This window comes from Entelurus aequoreus, linkage group LG25, assembly GCF_033978785.1.
Source record: "Entelurus aequoreus isolate RoL-2023_Sb linkage group LG25, RoL_Eaeq_v1.1, whole genome shotgun sequence".
NCBI classification, from domain to species: Eukaryota; Metazoa; Chordata; class Actinopteri; order Syngnathiformes; family Syngnathidae; genus Entelurus; species Entelurus aequoreus.
In genome coordinates, this window is record NC_084755.1 from 42024898 (window position 1) to 42045522 (window position 20625).

The 20625-nt window shown below is 39.2% G+C and overlaps 1 protein-coding gene across 1 annotated transcript in view; it reads left to right on the forward strand.

Annotated features, from left to right (window-relative positions):
- The first annotated feature begins 3025 nt into the window (after positions 1–3025).
- The window catches only part of cdc27 (cell division cycle 27), a 39050-nt gene continuing 21450 nt past the window's right edge, over positions 3026–20625 (forward strand). Inside the window, exons 1-11 of the mRNA XM_062037252.1 lie at positions 3026–3163; positions 14111–14186; positions 14865–15012; positions 15182–15307; positions 17196–17293; positions 17370–17515; positions 18735–18955; positions 19028–19127; positions 19192–19301; positions 19374–19473; positions 19547–19727. Coding sequence (XP_061893236.1) covers positions 3137–3163; positions 14111–14186; positions 14865–15012; positions 15182–15307; positions 17196–17293; positions 17370–17515; positions 18735–18955; positions 19028–19127; positions 19192–19301; positions 19374–19473; positions 19547–19727 — 1333 coding nt within the window. The 5' untranslated portion in view covers positions 3026–3136. The remainder of the gene's footprint in view (positions 3164–14110; positions 14187–14864; positions 15013–15181; positions 15308–17195; positions 17294–17369; positions 17516–18734; positions 18956–19027; positions 19128–19191; positions 19302–19373; positions 19474–19546; positions 19728–20625) is intronic.

The following is a 20625-nucleotide window of genomic DNA, read 5'->3' on the forward strand; positions in this document are numbered from 1 at the left end:
TCAGCCCCACCTAAAACAAAATTCACCAGCCGCCACTGATTATGATGCATTCTCATTTTAGGCAAAGTATAAGACAATACTTTCTTAACAGTGTAATTGTAACCAGGAATAAGTCTTCAAGTAACAATATTCAAATACTAACATTGTTGAGTTAGACAGCATTTGGTTTTATTCCGAATCCAGTGAAACAGATTGGTGGTTTTAACTGATATAAAGACTTTCAGGTGTTTATATATGTTTATGTTTAATTATTTGGCAGACGCTTTTATCCAAAGCGACATAGATAAAAAAATACATATATAACAATCACTGTAAACATTATCATTTAAGGAAAGAATGTAATACAAAATATCAATACAAAGTGTCAAAACAGAATAAACTCTCTGCTGCTGCAGCAACAGAGATAGTCTATAGGTCCCTAAAATATATAGATATCTAATGTATTCATACATTGTTTATGTAGCATGTATATATAACCTAATCATATTGTGTCTTCAATTTAAAAATAGCTGATCGTTTTTTTCCCCTTCTCTGGGCTTATATTCCCAGTTTTGATCTCGGACGTCTGGTCAATTATAGCGTATAAGAATATTATATTACTGTTAAGCAAACTATGAATAATAAAACACGCCAAAACATGTGTCCTTTATCATAGCTACATGTATGGGAAAAAAAGCGCGTGAAAATCAGTGGTATTGAGTGAGGTAAGATGAATTAAATGCGCTGACAGTTCATTGCTCCTGCCAAATGAATTGCACTGAGTGGAGCGGATCACCACTCCAAGATGGCGGCCCCGCGTCTCGTCTGCGCCAGTAGGCAGTAGCGCTCCATGCTGCGTACCCTTAAAACATGTCTATGGTTATGACGTTAGCAGTGAGTTTACAGCCTCACTGATTTAACTACACAGCAAATAAAAGTCATGTTACTTAGCCAATAAACGTTAGCTTACATTCAAAACTTACCCTTCTTTGTGCAACTTCAAATGTCCAACCAAGTTGGAAGTTGTTGCGTCTCCGTCTGTAATATTCCAACTGCATGTTCAGCATACTGCAATTCCTTTTTTGTTCACCAAGTCGTAGTTTTAATACCCGTATGTAACCAATTTTGGCATAATTGTTTCTCACTGCCGCGTTGTTTGACAACTCTTGTTCATTGGTTGTCCTGCAATTTGATTGGATGAAGGCTATGTGATGAAAACAACGTAGATCTAATTTGATTGGCTGTTGTACTGAGAGCACACACGCTGACAGGAACAACACGCTGATAGACACAGACGTAGAAAATGAAAGATACGGAGCGCTCCCAAATAACTGTTTAAGCTTTAGGTTTTGGGGAAAGTAGCAAGTCATGTCAAGTCAAAAGGCTCAAGTCCAAGTGAAGTCACAAGTCATTGATGTTAAAGTCTAAGTCGAGTTGCAAGTCTCTTTACATTTTGTCAAGTCCAGTCTAAAGTCATCAAATTCATGACTCGAGTCTGACTCGAGTCCAAGTCATGTGACTCGAGTCCACACCTCTGATGTTTGGTGTAGAAATGTAAATGTTTGGTGTATAAATGTAAATGTTTGGTGTATAAATGTAAATGTTTAGTGTATAAATGTGAATGTTTGGTGTATAAATGTGAATGTTTGGTGTATAAATGTAAATGTTTGGTGTATAAATGTAAATGTTTGGTGTATAAATGTAAATATTTGGTGTATAAATGTAGATGTTTGGTGTATAAATGTTTGGTGTATAAATGTAAATGTTTGGTGTATAAATGTGAATGTTTGGTGTATAAATGTAAATGTTTGGTGTATAATAGGAAATGTTTGGTGTATAAATGTAGATGTTTGGTGTATAAATGTAAATGTTTGGTGTATAAATGTAAATGTTTGGTGTATAAATGTTTGGTGTATAAATGTAGATGTTTGGTGTATAAATGTAAATGTTTGGTGTATAAATGTAAATTTTTGGTGTATAAATGTAGATGTTTGGTGTATAAATGTAAATGTTTGGTGTATAAATGTAAATGTTTGGTGTATAAATGTAGATGTTTGGTGTATAAATGTAAATGTTTGGTGTATAAATGTGAATGTTTGGTGTATAAATGTAAATGTTTGGAGTATAAATGTGAATGTTTGGTGTATAAATGTGAATGTTTGGTGTATAAATGTAAATGTTTGGTGTATAAATGTAAATGTTTAGTGTATAAATGTGAATGTTTGGTGTATAAATGTGAATGTTTGGTGTATAAATGTAAATGTTTGGTGTATAAATGTAAATGTTTAGTGTATAAATGTGAATGTTTGGTGTATAAATGTGAATGTTTGGTGTATAAATGTAAATGTTTGGTGTATAAATGTAAATGTTTGGTGTATAAATGTAGATGTTTGGTGTATAAATGTTTGGTGTATAAATGTAAATGTTTGGTGTATAAATGTGAATGTTTGGTGTATAAATGTAAATGTTTGGTGTATAATAGGAAATGTTTGGTGTATAAATGTAGATGTTTGGTGTATAAATGTAAATGTTTGGTGTATAAATGTAAATGTTTGGTGTATAAATGTTTGGTGTATAAATGTAGATGTTTGGTGTATAAATGTAAATGTTTGGTGTATAAATGTAGATGTTTGGTGTATAAATGTAGATGTTTGGTGTATAAATGTAAATGTTTGGTGTATAAATGTAAATGTTTGGTGTATAAATGTAAATGTTTGGTGTATAAATGTAGATGTTTGGTGTATAAATGTAAATGTTTGGTGTATAAATGTAAATTTTTGGTGTATAAATGTAGATGTTTGGTGTATAAATGTAAATGTTTGGTGTATAAATGTAAATGTTTGGAGTATAAATGTAAATGTTTGGTGTATAAATGTGAATGTTTGGTGTACAAGCGAGAGGGACAAGCGGTAGGAAATGGATGGACGAACAACACAGCAGAACATTTTAGTCTTATGCTGTTTGGGATGTTATTCTCACTTCGGCCGTTAGAGGGCGCACTCGCGTCCTTGCCTTCTCTACCCTGTTGCTGACTTCCGGTCTGTGGGCCACTCGGCATTCTTCGGAAATGATCGGCCGCTAACGGTCGGAATGTTCAAATGTTGCTGTAGACTGAGGTGAAGAAAGAAAAGGGAGAAAAGAGGGACAGCGAGACGGAATGACGGTGCTGCAGGAACCTGTTCAGGTAAATAAAAGCTTTGGATTCGTTGTCATGAAGGGAAAGTGGACACTCGGTCACGTCCTGCTGCTCTTTCACCTCCCGGTCTCAGCTGCTGCTTCAGTCCACCCAAGTGCCCTCTTTCACCGGGTACACGGGCCTCGCATCCCGCCATCGGCTTTATTGCTGCTTCAGGCCACCCAAGTGCCCTCTTTCCCCGGGTACACAGGCCGCCCAACAGCCCTCTTTCCTCGGGTACACAGGCCGCCCAAGTGCCCTCTTTCCCCGGGTACACAGGCCGCCCAAGTGCCCTCTTTCCCCGGGTACACAGTCCGCCCAAGTGCCCTCTTTCCCCGGGTACACAGGCCACCCTAGTGCCCTCTTTCCCCGGGTACACATTCCGCCCAAGTGCCCTCTTTCCCCGGGTACACAGGCCACCCAAGTGCACTCTTTCCCCGGGTACACAGTCCGCCCAAGTGCCCTCTTTCCACGGGTACACAGGCCGCCCAAGTGCCCTCTTTCCCCGGGTACACAGGCCGCCCAAGTGCCCTCTTTCCCCGGGTACACAGGCCGCCCAAGTACCCTCTTTCCCCGGGTACACAGGCCGCCCAAGTGCACTCTTTCCCCGGGTACACAGGCCTCGCATCCCGCCATCATCCTTTCTCTCTGCCGCCGACACATCACGGAGGTGGCAAGAGTTAGCTAGGGACTATTCATGTCGCCACTAGCAGAGGTGTTTATTGCAACATTTAGACATTGTGGAGCTTTTAGCGATATTGTAACATTTAGACATTGTGGAGCTTTTAGCGGACAGATAAGTGCGGAAGTGCTGGATCATGAAGGCCAGCAGTAAGTTGGAAGAAGTCAAGTTGGAAAGTGATATTTTCTCCCTTGCTAACGCTGCACTGCTAATTCTTCTTGTCGCATCAAACGCACGAAAAAGCGACTAAACATTTTTCACGGATTATCGCTGATATTTCTTTGACTTTGCCGCGCAGCCCCTCGACAATGTGCTCCTTTTAAGAAGGTTATTTATTGTTGGCTAGTTAGCATGGCGGCTAGCAGTGCTAGCTATCAGCTGGTTAGCTTCTCTCATGTCCGCTCATCATTACATCTTCTCTCATGTCCGCTCATCATTACATCTTCTCTCATGTCCGCTCATCGTTACATCTTCTCTCATGTCCGCTCATCGTTACATCTTCTCTCATGTCCGCTCATCGTTACATCTTCTCTCATGTCCGCTCATCATTACATCTTCTCTCATGTCCGCTCATCGTTACATCTTCTCTCATGTCCGCTCATCGTTACATCTTCTCTCATGTCCGCTCATCATTACATCTTCTCTCATGTCCGCTCATCATTACATCTTCTCTCATGTCCGCTCATCATTACATCTTCTCTCATGTCCGCTCATCATTACATCTTCTCTCATGTCCGCTCATCATTACATCTTCTCTCATGTCCGCTCATCGTTACATCTTCTCTCATGTCCGCTCATCGTTACATCTTCCCTCATGTCCGCTCATCATTACATCTTCTCTCATGTCCGCTCATCGTTACATCTTCTCTCATGTCCGCTCATCGTTACATCTTCTCTCATGTCCGCTCATCGTTACATCTTCTCTCATGTCCGCTCATCGTTACATCTTCTCTCATGTCCGCTCATCGTTACATCTTCTCTCATGTCCGCTCATCATTACATCTTCTCTCATGTCCGCTCATCGTTACATCTTCTCTCATGTCCGCTCATCATTACATCTTCTCTCATGTCCGCTCATCATTACATCTTCTCTCATGTCCGCTCATCGTTACATCTTCTCTCATGTCCGCTCATCGTTACATCTTCTCTCATGTCCGCTCATCGTTACATCTTCTCTCATGTCCGCTCATCGTTACATCTTCTCTCATGTCCGCTCATCGTTACATCTTCTCTCATGTCCGCTCATCGTTACATCTTCTCTTATGTCCGCTCATCGTTACATCTTCTCTCATGTCCGCTCATCGTTACATCTTCTCTCATGTCCGCTCATCGTTACATCTTCTCTCATGTCCGCTCATCGTTACATCTTCTCTCATGTCCGCTCATCGTTACATCTTCTCTCATGTCCGCTCATCGTTACATCTTCTCTCATGTCCGCTCATCGTTACATCTTCTCTCATGTCCGCTCATCGTTACATCTTCTCTCATGTCCGCTCATCGTTACATCTTCTCTCATGTCCGCTCATCGTTACATCTTCTCTCATGTCCGCTCATCATTACATCTTCTCTCATGTCCGCTCATCGTTACATCTTCTCTCATGTCCGCTCATCGTTACATCTTCTCTCATGTCCGCTCATCGTTACATCTTCTCTCATGTCCGCTCATCGTTACATCTTCTCTCATGTCCGCTCATCGTTACATCTTCTCTCATGTCCGCTCATCGTTACATCTTCTCTCATGTCCGCTCATCATTACATCTTCTCTCATGTCCGCTCATCGTTACATCTTCTCTCATGTCCGCTCATCATTACATCTTCTCTCATGTCCGCTCATCGTTACATCTTCTCTCATGTCCGCTCATCGTTACATCTTCTCTCATGTCCGCTCATCGTTACATCTTCTCTCATGTCCGCTCATCGTTACATCTTCTCTCATGTCCGCTCATCGTTACATCTTCTCTCATGTCCGCTCATCGTTACATCTTCTCTCATGTCCGCTCATCGTTACATCTTCTCTCATGTCCGCTCATCGTTACATCTTCTCTCATGTCCGCTCATCGTTACATCTTCTCTCATGTCCGCTCATCATTACATCTTCTCTCATGTCCGCTCATCATTACATCTTCTCTCATGTAATGATGAGCATATGGAAACCCCGTTTCCATATGAGTTGGTAAATGGTGTTAGATGTAAATATAAACGGAATACAATGATTTGCAAATCCATTTCAAGCCATATTCAGTTGAATATGCTACACAGACAACATATTTCATGTTCAAACTCATAAACTTTATTTTTTTTTTGCAAATAATAATTAGCTTAGAATTTCATGGCTGCAACACGTGACAAAGTAGTTGGGAAAGGGCATGTTCACCACTGTGTTACATGGCCTTTCCTTTGAACAACACTCAGTAAAGGTTTGGGAAGTGAGGAGACACATTTTTGAAGTGGAATTCTTTCCCATTCTTGCTTGATGTACAGCTTAAGTTGTTCAACAGTCCGGGGGTCTCCCTTCTCACATTGCAGGTGCCACACATTTTCAATGTCTGGACTACAGGCAGGCCAGTCTAGTACCCGCACTCTTTTACTATGAAGCCACGTTGATGTAACACGTGGCTTGGCATTGTCTTGCTGAAATAAGCAGGGGCGTCCATGGTAACGTTGCTTGGATGGCAACATATGTTGCTCCAAAAGCTGTATGTACCTTTCAGCATTAATGGTGCCTTCACAGATGTGTAAGTTACCCATGTCTTGACCACTAATACACCCCCATACCATCACACATGCTGCCTTTTACACTTTCACCATAGAACATGTCTTGACCACTAATACACCCCCATACCATCACACATGCTGCCTTTTACACTTTCACCATAGAACATGTCTTGACCACTAATACACCCCCATACCATCACACATGCTGCCTTTTACACTTTCACCCTAGAACATGTCTTGACCACTAATACACCCCCATACCATCACACATGCTGCCTTTTACACTTTCACCCTAGAACATGTCTTGACCACTAATACACCCCCATACCATCACACATGCTGCCTTTTACACTTTCACCCTAGAACATGTCTTGGCCACTAATACACCCCCATACCATCACACATGCTGCCTTTTACACTTTGCGCCTAGAACAATCCGGATGGTTCTTTTCCTCTTTGGTCCGGAGGACACGACGTCCCCAGTTTCCAAAAACAATTTGAAATGTGGACTCGTCAGACCACAGAACACTTTTCCACTTTGTATCAGTCCATCTTAGATGAGCTCAGGCCCAGCGAAGCCGACTGCGTTTCTGGGTGTTGTTGATAAATGGTTTTCGCCTTGCATAGGAGTTTTAACTTGCACTTACAGATGTAGCGACCAACTGTAGTTACTGACAGTGGGTTTCTGAAGTGTTCCATGTGGTGATATCCTTTACACACTGATGTGGCTTGTTGATGCAGTACAGCCTGAGGGATGGAAGGTCACGGGCTTAGCTGCTTACCTGCAGTGATTTCTCCACATTCTCTGAACCCTTTGATGGTATTACGGAGCGTAGATGGTGAAATCCCTCAATTCCTTGCAATAGCTGCTTGAGAAAGGTTGTTCTTAAACTGTTCAACAATTTGCTCAGGCATTTGTTGACAAAGTGGTGACCCTCGCCCCATCCTTGTTTGTGAATGACTGAGCATTTCATGAAATCTACTTTTATACCCAATCATGGCACCCACCTGTTCCCAATTAGCCTGCACACCTGTGGGATGTTCCAAATAAGTGTTTGATGAGCATTCCTCAACTTTATCAGTATTTATTGCCACCTTTCCCAACTACTTTGTCACATGTTGCTGCCATCAAATTCTAAAGTTATGATTATTTGCAAAAAAATAAAGTTTATGAGTTTGAACATGAAATATGTTGTCTTTGTAGCATATTCAACTGAATCTGGCTTGAAAAGGATTTGCAAATCATTGTATTCCGTTTATATTTACATCTAACACCATTTCCCAACTCATATGGAAACAGGGTTTGTATGTGACTTATGACAACATGAGAGTAACACTGAATATGGCTTATGACAACATGAGAGTAATAATCAATATGACTTATGACAACATGAGAGTAATAATCAATATGACTTATGACATTGAGTTTTAGTCATGCACTTTGTCCTGTTTTAGTCATGCACTTTGTCCTGTTTTAGTTGTGCACTTTGTCCTGTTTTAGTCGTGCACTTTGTCCTGTTTTAGTCGTGCACTTTGTCCTGTTTTAGTCGTGCACTTTGTCCTGTTTTAGTTGTGCACTTTTTCCTGTTTTAGTCGTGCACTTTGTCCTGTTTTAGTAGTGCACTTTGTCCTGTTTTAGTCATGCACTTTGTCCTGTTTTAGTCGTGCACTTTGTCCTGTTTTAGTCGTGCACTTTATCCTGTTTTAATCATCCTCTTTTAGTCATGCACTTTGTCCTGTTTTAGTAGTGCACTTTGTCCTCTTTTAGTCATGCACATTGTCCTGTTTTAGTAGTGCACTTTGTCCTATTTTAGTCGTGCACTTTTTCCTCTTTTAGTCATGCACTTTGTCCTGTTTTAGTAGTGCACTTTGTCCTCTTTTAGTCATGCACTTTGTCCTGTTTTAGTAGTGCACTTTGTCCTATTTTAGTCGTGCACTTTTTCCTCTTTTAGTCATGCACTTTGTCCTGTTTTAATCGTGCACTTTTTCCTCTTAGTCATGCACTTTGTCCTGTTTTATTCATCCTCTTTTAGTCATGCACTTTGTCCTCTTTTAGTAGTGCACTTTGTCCTCTTTTAGTCGTGTACTTTGTCCTGTTTTAGTCATGCACTTTGTTCTGTTTTAGTCATGCACTTTGTCCTGTTTTAGTCATGCACTTTGTCCTGTTTTAGTTGTGCACTTTGTCCTCTTTTAGTCATGCACTTTGTCCTGTTTTAGTAGTGCACTTTGTCCTCTTTTAGTCATGCACTTTGTCCTGTTTTAGTAGTGCACTTTGTCCTGTTTTAGTAGTGCACTTTGTCCTATTTTAGTCGTGCACTTTTTCCTCTTTTAGTCATGCACTTTGTCCTGTTTTAATCGTGCACTTTTTCCTCTTAGTCATGCACTTTGTCCTGTTTTATTCATCCTCTTTTAGTCATGCACTTTGTCCTCTTTTAGTAGTGCACTTTGTCCTCTTTTAGTCGTGTACTTTGTCCTGTTTTAGTCATGCACTTTGTCCTCTTTTAGTCGTGTACTTTGTTCTGTTTTAGTCATGCACTTTGTCCTGTTTTAGTCGTGCACTTTGTCCTGTTTTAGTAGTGCACTTTGTCCTGTTTTAGTAGTGCACTTTGTCCTATTTTAGTCGTGCACTTTTTCCTCTTTTAGTCATGCACTTTGTCCTGTTTTAATCGTGCACTTTTTCCTCTTAGTCATGCACTTTGTCCTGTTTTATTCATCCTCTTTTAGTCATGCACTTTGTCCTCTTTTAGTAGTGCACTTTGTCCTCTTTTAGTCGTGTACTTTGTCCTGTTTTAGTCATGCACTTTGTCCTCTTTTAGTCGTGTACTTTGTTCTGTTTTAGTCATGCACTTTGTCCTGTTTTAGTCGTGCACTTTGTCCTGTTTTAGTAGTGCACTTTGTCCTCTTTTAGTCATGCACTTTGTCCTGTTTTAGTAGTGCACTTTGTCCTGTTTTAGTCGTGCACTTTGTCCTATCTTAATCGTGCACTTTGTCCTGTTTTAGTAGTGCACTTTGTCCTGTTTTAATCGTGCACTTTTTCCTCTTTTAGTCATGCACTTTGTCCTGTTTTAATCATCCTCTATTAGTCATGCACTTTGTGCTGTTTTAGTCGTGCACTTTTTCCTCTTAGTCATGCACTTTGTCCTGTTTTATTCATCCTCTTTTAGTCATGCACTTTGTCCTCTTTTAGTAGTGCACTTTGTCCTCTTTTAGTCATGCACTTTGTCCTGTTTTAGTCGTGTACTTTGTCCTGTTTTAGTCGTGCACTTTTTCCTCTTAGTCGTGCACTTTGTCCTGTTTTATTCATCCTCTTTTAGTCGTGCACGTTGTCCTATTTTAGTCGTGCACTTTTTCCTCTTTTAGTCATGCACTTTGTCCTGTTTTAGTCGTGTACTTTGTCCTGTTTTAGTCATGCACTTTGTCCTGTTTTATTCATCCTCTTTTACTCGTGCACTTTGTCCTATTTTAGTCGTGCACTTTTTCCTCTTTTAGTCATGCACTTTGTCCTGTTTTAATCGTGCACTTTTTCCTCTTAGTCATGCACCTTGTCCTGTTTTATTCATCCTCTTTTAGTCATGCACTTTGTCCTCTTTTAGTAGTGCACTTTGTCCTGTTTTAGTCGTGCACTTTGTCCTGTTTTAATCATCCTCTTTTAGTCATGCAATTTGTCCTGTTTTAGTAGTGCACTTTGTCCTATCTTAATCGTGCACTTTGTCTTAGTAGTGCACTTTGTCTTGTTTTAATCGTGCACTTTTTCCTCTATTAGTCATGCACTTTGTGCTGTTTTAGTAGTGCACTTTGTCCTGTTTTAGTCGTGCACTTTGTCCTCTTAGTCATGCACTTTGTCCTGTTTTATTCATCCTCTTTTAGTCATGCACTTTGTCCTCTTTTAGTCGTGCACTTTGTCCTATTTAAATTGTGCACTTTTTCCTCTTTTAGTCATGCACTTTGTCCTGTTTTAATCGTGCACTTTTTCCTCTTTTAGTCATGCACTTTGTCCTGTTTTAATCATCCTCTTTTAGTCATGCATTTTGTCATGTTTTAGTAGTGCACTTTGTCCTCTTTTAGTCATGCACTTTGTCATGTTTTAGTCGTGTACTTTGTCCTGTTTTAGTCATGCACTTTGTCCTGTTTTAGTCATGCACTTTGTCATGTTTTAGTCGTGTACTTTGTCTTGTTTTAGTCATGCACTTTGTCCTGTTTTAGTCATGCACTTTGTCCTGTTTTAGTCGTGCACTTTACCCTGTTTTAGTCATGCACTTTGTCCTGTTTTAATCATCCTCTTTTAGTCATGCACTTTGTCCTGTTTTAGTAGTGCACTTTGTCCTCTTTTAGTCATGCACTTTGTCCTGTTTTAGTAGTGCACTTTGTCCTGTTTTAGTCGTGTACTTTGTCCTGTTTTAATTATCCTCTTTTAGTCATGCACTTTGTCCTGTTTTAGTCATGCACTTTGTCCTGTTTTAGTCATGCACTTTGTCCTGTTTTAGTCGTGCACTTTACCCTGTTTTAGTCATGCACTTTGTCCTGTTTTAATCATCCTCTTTTAGTCATGCACTTTGTCCTGTTTTAGTAGTGCACTTTGTCCTCTTTTAGTCATGCACTTTGTCCTGTTTTAGTAGTGCACTTTGTCCTGTTTTAGTCGTGCACTTTGTCCTGTTTTAGTCGTGTACTTTGTCCTGTTTTAATTATCCTCTTTTAGTCATGCACTTTGTCCTGTTTTAGTAGTGCACTTTGTCCTGTTTTAGTCGTGTACTTTGTCCTGTTTTAATTATCCTCTTTTAGTCATGCACTTTGTCCTGTTTTAGTCATGCACTTTGTCCTGTTTTAGTCGTGTACTTTGTCCTGTTTTAGTCATGCACTTTGTCCTCTTTTAGTCGTGCACTTTGTCCTCTTTTAGTCGTGCACTTTGTCCTCTTTTAGTCGTGGACTTTGTCCTGTTTTAGTCATGTACTTTGTCCTGTTTTAGTCATGCACTTTGTCCTCTTTTAGTCATGCACGTTGTCCTGTTTTAGTCATGCACTTTGTCCTGTTTTAGTAGTGCACTTTTTCCTGTTTTAATCATCCTCTTTTAGTCATGCACTTTGTCCTGTTTTAGTCATGCACTTTGTCCTCTTTTAGTCATGCACTTTGTCCTCTTTTAGTCATGCACTTTGTCCTCTTTTAGTCGTGCACTTTGTCCTGTTTTAGTCGTGTACTTTGTCCTGTTTTAGTCATGTACTTTGTCCTGTTTTAGTCGTGTACTTTGTCCTTTTAGTCGTGCACTTTGTCCTGTTTTAGTCGTGTACTTTGTCCTTTTAGTCATGCACTTTGTCCTCTATTAGTCGTGTACTTTGTCCTCTTTTAGTCGTGTACTTTGTCCTGTTTTAGTTGTGTACTTTGTCCTCTTTTAGTCATGCACTTTGTCCTCTTTTAGTCATGCACTTTGTCCTCTTTTAGTCATGCACTTTGTCCTCTTTTAGTCGTGTACTTTGTCCTCTTTTAGTCATGCACTTTGTCCTCTTTTAGTCGTGCACTTTGTCCTCTTTTAGTCATGCACTTTGTCCTCTTTTAGTCATGCACTTTGTCCTGTTTTAGTCGTGCACTTTGTCCTATTTTAATTTGACTTAAGACAATATGAGTAATATTCAAGAGGACTTATGACAACATAAGAGTAACACTGAATATGACTTATGACAACATGAGAGTAATAATCAATGACTTATGACAACATGAGAGTAACACTGAATATGCCTTATGACAACATGAGAGTAACAGTGAATATGACTTATGACAACATGAGAGTAATAATCAATGACTTATGACAACATGAGAGTAACACTGAATATGACTTATGACAACATGAGAGTAACACTGAATATGACTTATGACAACATGAGAGTAACAGTGAATATGACTTATGGCAACATGAGAGTAACACTGAATATGACTTAAGACAACATGAGAGTAACAGTGAATATGACTTCTGACAACATGAGAGTAACAGTGAATATGACTTATGACAACATGAGAGTAACAATAAATGACTTATGACAACATGAGAGTAACACTTAATATGGCTTATGACAACATGAGAGTAACACTGAATATGACTTAAGACAATATGAGAGTAACAATAAATGACTTATGACAACATGAGAGTAACACTTAATATGGCTTATGACAACATGAGAGTAACACTTAATATGGCTTATGACAACAGTATAAGAACATCCATGATTGGTTGGTTGTTTACTATGATGAGTCACCATTGGTTGAGATTAGGCCAATCAGAGGCAAGATAGGGCGGGTCATGGAACCAGGAAGTGACATCACACAGACATCCCAAATGACGAGAGAGTCTGAGAAGAGAAGAGGGAATATTCAAGATTTATATATTAAGTAAACTAGTGAAAGATGGCAGAGGGATTCTCTTCCTTAGATGTTTCTTTTGGCCATGTAGACCACGTCCAGGAAACCCACAATGTGTCTACTTGGACACATTTGGACAAATGTATGATACAACTTGTTTACAAGCCTAAATTTAAACTAGAATACACATTTAAGAAGACATAATTGTGGCAAACATGTTTGCTACAGTCTAGTCTGTCTAAATGCTAACTTTCATTTTCATTGATGTTTTACAACAAGACAGTAGCTGACATTTTGTTCTACTCTTTATATTTTGACATGCATGGAATAGTTGAATCATTCTGAAACAAACAACAAGATCATAGTCGTACAATGAAGTCAAGTCACTTACTTGGCGCTGACCAGACATGTAGTCTGGTAGGACCACAGAACCCACAGACATGTAGTCTGGTAGGACCACAGAACCCACAGACATGTGGTCTGGTAGGACCACAGAACCCACAGACATGTGGTCTGGTAGGACCACAGAATCCCCAGACATGTGGTCTGGTAGGACCACAGGACCGACAGACATGTGGTCTGGTAGGACCACAGACATGTGGTCTGGTAGGACCACAGACATGTGGTCTGGCAGGACCACAGAACCCACAGACATGTGGTTTGGCAGGACCACAGAACCCACAGACATGTGGTCTGGTAGGACCACAGAACCCACATACATGTAGTCTAGTAAGACCACAGAACCCACAGACATGTAGTCTAGTAGGACCACAGAACCGTACGTGGGTTTTACATCGTCCACTGGGAATTAAAAAGGGCCTGCCTGCAAATGTATTTTTTATTTGAGTTTGATACATTTTGTATTATTTGCACAGCTATGCTATAAGAATATGTTTCTATTTTATTTATGTTATACAATTCTGTGCTACTTAAGTAGTTTATTTTCTGTGCTGTTAATACCCACCTTGACTAACTGGTTAATAAAAGTGTTTACAGTACAGTTGTCATTCACTTCAACTTCACTGAATCTGGCTCAAAAATGAATATCTTTATATAAATATTTTCACCAGAAAATATATTGAGATATATATGGAATATGGAGTTTAAGTAAAAATATATCAAGATACCGGTATACTTTTTCGTCCATATGGCCCAGCCCTACATGAGTGACTTATGACCACATGAGTTGTGATTGGTAAGTCTTGTGTTTGCAGGCTGCAGTGTGGCAAGCACTGAACCATTATGCTTACCTGGATGCAGTTTTCCTTGCTGAGAGACTCTATGCTGAAGGTAAAGATGTTGTGATGTACATCCATGTTATCCATACTTTGACTATTTTCTTGCAGTTGATTTCAAAAAATAAAAAATCCGTATTATTTTCTCCTCTTGCTACGGGGAGCTTGTGTAGACCTCACCCTCGCCCCCTTGCTTCCTTAGCGGCTCACATAGTAAAACATGGCTAGCGCTAATGAGAGCGGGACTTTTCTTCCAAAGAAAGGAAAAGTTTTCACTGGTTTGGTTTTACGGCAACAGGCGTGGAACAATTGCTGCAAAGTGTTTAAAAAAGGCAGAGGCACAAAAAACTTACTCCAGCATCTAAAAGGGAAGGCGAGTGTGGGAAATACAACTAATTTACCAGTATTTTATGCATACTATGTATAGTACTACATCCTCTGTGTGTGTGTGTGTGGGTGTGTGTGTGGGTGTGGGTGTGTGTCACTCATTAAAGTGTTTATAAGTGTGTGTGTGTGTGTGTGTGTGTGTGTGTGTGTGTGTGTGTGTGTGTGTGTGTGTGTGTGTGTGTGTGTGTGTGTGTGTGTGTGTGTGTCTGTGTGTGTGTGTGTGTGTGTGTGTGTGTGTGTGTGTGTGTGTGTGTGTGTGTGTGTGTGTGTGTGTGTGTGTGTGTGTGTGTGTGGGTGGGTGGGTGTGTGTCACTCATTAAAGTGTTTATAATTGTGTGTGTGTCAGTGAGGTCGGAGGAGGCGCTCTACCTTTTGGCGACATGTTACTACCAATCGGGGAAAGCTTACAAGGCGTACCGGCTGCTGAAGGCTCACAGTTCAACCACGCCGCAGGTTCGATTCCTGTTGGCCAAGTGCTGCGTGGAGCTCAGCAAGTAAGTAGCCAAAGTGTGAATTCCACCCTTGTGTGACGCCACCACCCTTGTGTGACACCACCACCCTTGTGTGACGCCACCACCCTTGTGTGACGCCATCACCCTTGTGCGACGCCACCACCCTTGTGCGACGCCACCACCTTTGTGTGACGCCCTCTTTGTGTGTCAGGTTGGCAGAAGGGGAGCAGGTTCTGATCGGTGGAGTTCTGAACAAACAAAAGAGTCAAGATGACCTCGTCACAGAGTTTGGAGACTCCGCCTCCTTCACACTGTCCTTGCTGGGACACATTTACTGGTAAGAGATATTTACTGGTAATATCTACATTTACTAGTAATGTGGACCTATGCTGGCAGTAAGGATATTTACTGGTAATATCAACATTTACTGGTAGTAAGGATATTTACTGGTAACATGTACAATTACTGGTAGTAAGGATATTTACTGGTAATATGTAAAATTACTGGTAGTAAGGATATTTACTGGTAATATCTACATTTACTGGTAATATCTACATTTACTGGTAGTAAGGATATTTACTGGTAATATGTACATTTATGGTTGTAAGGATATTTACTGGTAATATCTACATTCATGATTGTAAGGATATTTACTGGTAATATCTACATTTACTGGTAATATCTACATTTACTGGTAGTAAGGATATTTACTGGTAATATGTACATTTACTGGTAATATGTACATTTACTGGTAATATCAACATTTACTGGTAGTAAGGATATTTACTGGTAATATGTACATTTACTGGTAGTAAGGATATTTACTGGTAATATGTAAAATTACTGGTAGTAAGGATATTTACTGGTAATATCTACATTTACTGGTAATATCTACATTTACTGGTAGTAAGGATATTTACTGGTAATATGTACATTTATGGTTGTAAGGATATTTACTGGTAATATCTACATTTATGGTTGTAAGGATATTTACTGGTAATATCTACATTTACTGGTAGTATCTACATTTACTGGTAGTAAGGATATTTACTGGTAAAATGTACATTTACCGGTAATATGTACATTTACTGGTAATATCTACATTTACTGGTAGTAAGGATATTTACTGGTAATATGTACATTTACTGGTAATATCTACATTTACTGGTAGTAAGGATATTTACTGGTAATATGTACATTTACTGGTAATGTGTACATTTACTGGTAATGTGTACATTTACTGGTAATCAATCAATCAATGTTTATTTATATAGCCCTAAATCACAAGTGTCTCAAAGGGCTGTACAAGCCACAACGACATCCTCGGTACAGAGCCCACATACGGGCAAGGAAAAACTCCCCCCAGTGGGACGTCAATGTGAATGACTATGAGAAACCTTGGAGAGGACCGCATATGTGGGTAACCCGGTAATGTGTACATTTACTGGTAATATGTCCATTTACTGGTAATAAAGATATTTACTGGTAATAAAGATATTTACTGGTTATAAGGACATTTACTAGTAATATGGACATTTACTGGTTATAAGGACTTTTACTGGTTATAAGGACTTTTACTGGTTATAAGGACATTTACTGGTAATATGGACATGTACTGGTAATATGGACATTTACTGGTAATATAAACATTTACAGGTAATATTTACATTTACTGGTAATATGGACATTTACAGGTAATATGTACATTTACTGTTAATATAAACATTTACAGGTAATATTTACATTTACTGGTAATATAGACATTTACTGGTAACATGTACATTAACTATTAATATGTACATTTACTGGTAATATGTACATTAACTATTAATATGTACATTTACTGGTAATATGGACATTTACAGGTAATATTTACATTTACTCATAAGGATATTTACTGGTGATATTTACATTTACTCGTAAAAAGGATATTTACTGGCATTATGGACATTTACTGGTAATATTTAAATTTACTGGCAACCAGGACATTTACTGGTAATATGGACATTTACTGGTAAAAAGGATATTTACTGGTAATATTTAAATGTACTCATTAAAAGGATATTTACTGGTAGTAAGGATATTTACTGGTAATAGCTACATTTACAGGTAGTAAGGATATCTACTGGTAACATGGACATTTACTGGTGAGATGGACATTTACTGGTGAGTTGGGATTGAGATGACCTGCTGAATGACTGACAACTTACTTTCTGTTGTAACAGCAAGACAGATCGAGCTGCTAAAGGTGCAGAGTGCTTCCAGAAAAGTTTGTCCCTCAATCCGTTCCTGTGGTCGCCTTTCCAGAACCTCTGTCTCCTAGGTAACGCCTCCCTCCCTCCCTCCTTCCCTCCACACCTGAGCTGTGACCCTCACTGAGGCCATGTGTGTTGTTGCAGGTGACAAACCTGATCCAGATCAGGTCTTCAGACTGTCCTCCTTGCAGCACCCTTCAATAGTCCCGCCCCCAACATCTGTGAGTCCGGCACAGAACTCCTCGCATCGCATGGAGACTGCCTTCATGGAGACGCCACAGCACACACTGGTACACAATCATAAACACATTTATTATCACAATATCATAAACATTTAATATCATAAACACATTTATTATCACAATCATAAACATACTTAATATCACAATCATAAACATATTTATTATCACAATCATAACATATTTATTATCAAAATCATTAACATATTTAATATCACAGTCATAAACATGTATCACAATCATAAACATATTATCACTTATCATAAACATATCTATTATCACAATCATAACATTTAATATCACAGTCATAAACATATTTAATATCACAATCATAACATATTTACTATCACAATCATCAACATATTTAATATCACAATCATGAACATATTTAATATCACAATCATAAACATCACAATCATAAACATATTTATTATCAGTCATAAACATGTAACACCACAATCATAAACATATTTAACATCACAATCATAAGTGTATTTAGTATCACAATCATAAGTATATTTAATATCACAATGATACACATATTTAATATCACAATCATAAACATATTTATTATCACAATCAAACATATTTATTATCATAAATATATTTAATATCACAATCATAAACATATTTATTATCACACTCAAACATATTAGCACAATCATAAACATATTTACTATCACAATTATAAACATATTTAATATCACAATCATAAACGTTCATTATCACAATCATAAATATATTTAATATCAATAAAAAATCTTTAGAGTAAAGCTCTATATATATACGTGTATATATGTATATGTGTGTATATTTATGTGTATATATGTACAGTATATGTGTGTATATATATGTGTATGTATGGACATGTGTGTGTATATATATATATATATATATATATATATATATATATATATATATATATATATATATATATATATATATATATACACACGTATACATATATATTATATATATATATATATATTATATATTTAATATATATATAAAATATATATATATATAATATATATATATATATATATTCGCACACACACAGGGTGATTCAAAAATAATAAGCTGAAATGATCATGGATATTTCAAAAATGGAAAAACAATAGAAGGAGTTGAGGTGAAAGAAAGCACTCCTTAATAGTAACTCCTGTATCAAATGACCATGGACTGAGTCTATTACATATATACACACACACACACACACACACTGTATATGATCAGTTGTTTATCATCTTTGTACTTGTTTCTTCTTCAGGAGTTAAATCGTTTGAACTTAGAATCATCCAATGCAAAACAGACCTCTGATTTGTCGCTTTCCTACATCGACTCCTCCCTCATCTCCCCGGAGACGGGCTCCCTATTGGGCAACGCGGTTTCCTTAGCATCAGCTGGCACCTTATTGGCTAAACAGAACAAATCTAAAAGTGGGAGGAGTTTACTGGGAGGACCGGCTGCTCTCAGTCCGCTCACGCCGAGGTGAGTTGGATCCAGAGTGTGTTGAGTGTGTACTTTCCTTCACACAGTGTGTGTGTGTGTGTGTGCGCTTAGCTTTGGCGTCTTGCCCTTGGAGCCCAGCCCTGGAGAACCCACATACCTCCAGAATTATTCATCCAGCATGGAAACACAATCCAGCGCCCCCAGCAAAAAGGTAGTGCTCGGAAAGTGCTTCCAGGCGGCTTCTCATAGCTGACGTCCTTCCTGCTGTCTGTCAGTGTGTGTCCAGGATCACACAGTCCAAGACCGTCTTCAGTCAGAGTGGGAATAGTCGGGATGTTCTCCCCATACCGTTAAACCCATCCCAGACATCTGCTCCTCACACCAGGTAACTCCAGCTTTCCTCTGACCTGCCCTAGCTTAGGCTCTGTAAGGTTGTCCTCTTCCTCCTTCCCTTCAGTGCTTCACCTCAGGTGCTCAGTCCCAGTATGTCTGGTCCTCCAAATGTTCAGCCCAGAAGAAGCTCCAGGCTGTTCACTAGTGCCAGCTCCACTGCCAAGGTACCACCACACAAACACTGTTCTTGAGATCCTCCTCAGTCCTCCAGCCTGGCCAGCGTCTTTGTCCCTGCAGGAGAATAGTAAGAAGTTAAAGATGAAGTCCCTCACCAAGATTCCAAACAGGAAAAGCAAATGTAAACCCACCAAGACCCCAAACAGCAGCAACCTGAATGACAGCCTGGACATCCTCCGACTGGACCCGAGTCTGAGTCTGGCTGACACCAAGATGCCCCAGTACCAGAGAGCTGCAGCAGGTAAGTACTGAGCGTCCTGGGAGCTGGTACCAGAACATTCCTGCGCCATACGGACACAATCATGTCTTTGACCATTTTGACATCACAATACAACCAATCAAAGTTGATTTATACAGCCCTAAATGTCTCAAAGGGCTGCACAAGCCACAACCACATCCTCGGCTTACATCCCGCATCAGGGCAAGGAAAAACTTCAAGTGATGTAAAATGCTAGCACTGCTCCAGTTACTGTTACAGTTACTACTACAGTTAGTAGTTACTCTTAGTACAGTTACTGTTAGTTAGTAGTTACTACAGTTAGTATAATTACTGTTACAGTTACTACTACAGTTAGTACAGTTACTGTTAGTAGTTAGTGTTAGTTAGTAGTTACTACAGTTACTACTATTACTGTTAGTTACTACTAGTTACTACAGTTATTGTAACAGTTACTGCTAGTTAGTACAGTTACTGTTACTACTACCGCTGGTACTGTTAGTTACTAGTTACTGTAACAATCGGTAGGTTGGAGTTCAAATCCCAGCCGAGTCATACCAACGACTATAAAAATGGGAGCCATAACCTCCCTGCTTGGCACTCAGCAACAAAGGGTTGGAGTTGGGGGTTAAATCACCAAAATGATTCCCGGGCGCGGCGCCGCTGCTGCCCACTGCTCCCCAAGGGGATGGGACAAATGCAGAGGACAAATTTCACCACATCTACTGTGTGTGTGACAATCATTGCTACTTTAATCTTAATCTTAAATTACTGCTGTTACTGTTACAGTTACTACTACAGTTAGTACATTTACTGTTAGTTACTACAGTTGCTGTTACAGTTACTACTACAGTTAGTACATTTACTGTTAGTTACTACAGTTATTGTTACAGTTACTACTACAGTTAGTACATTTACTGTT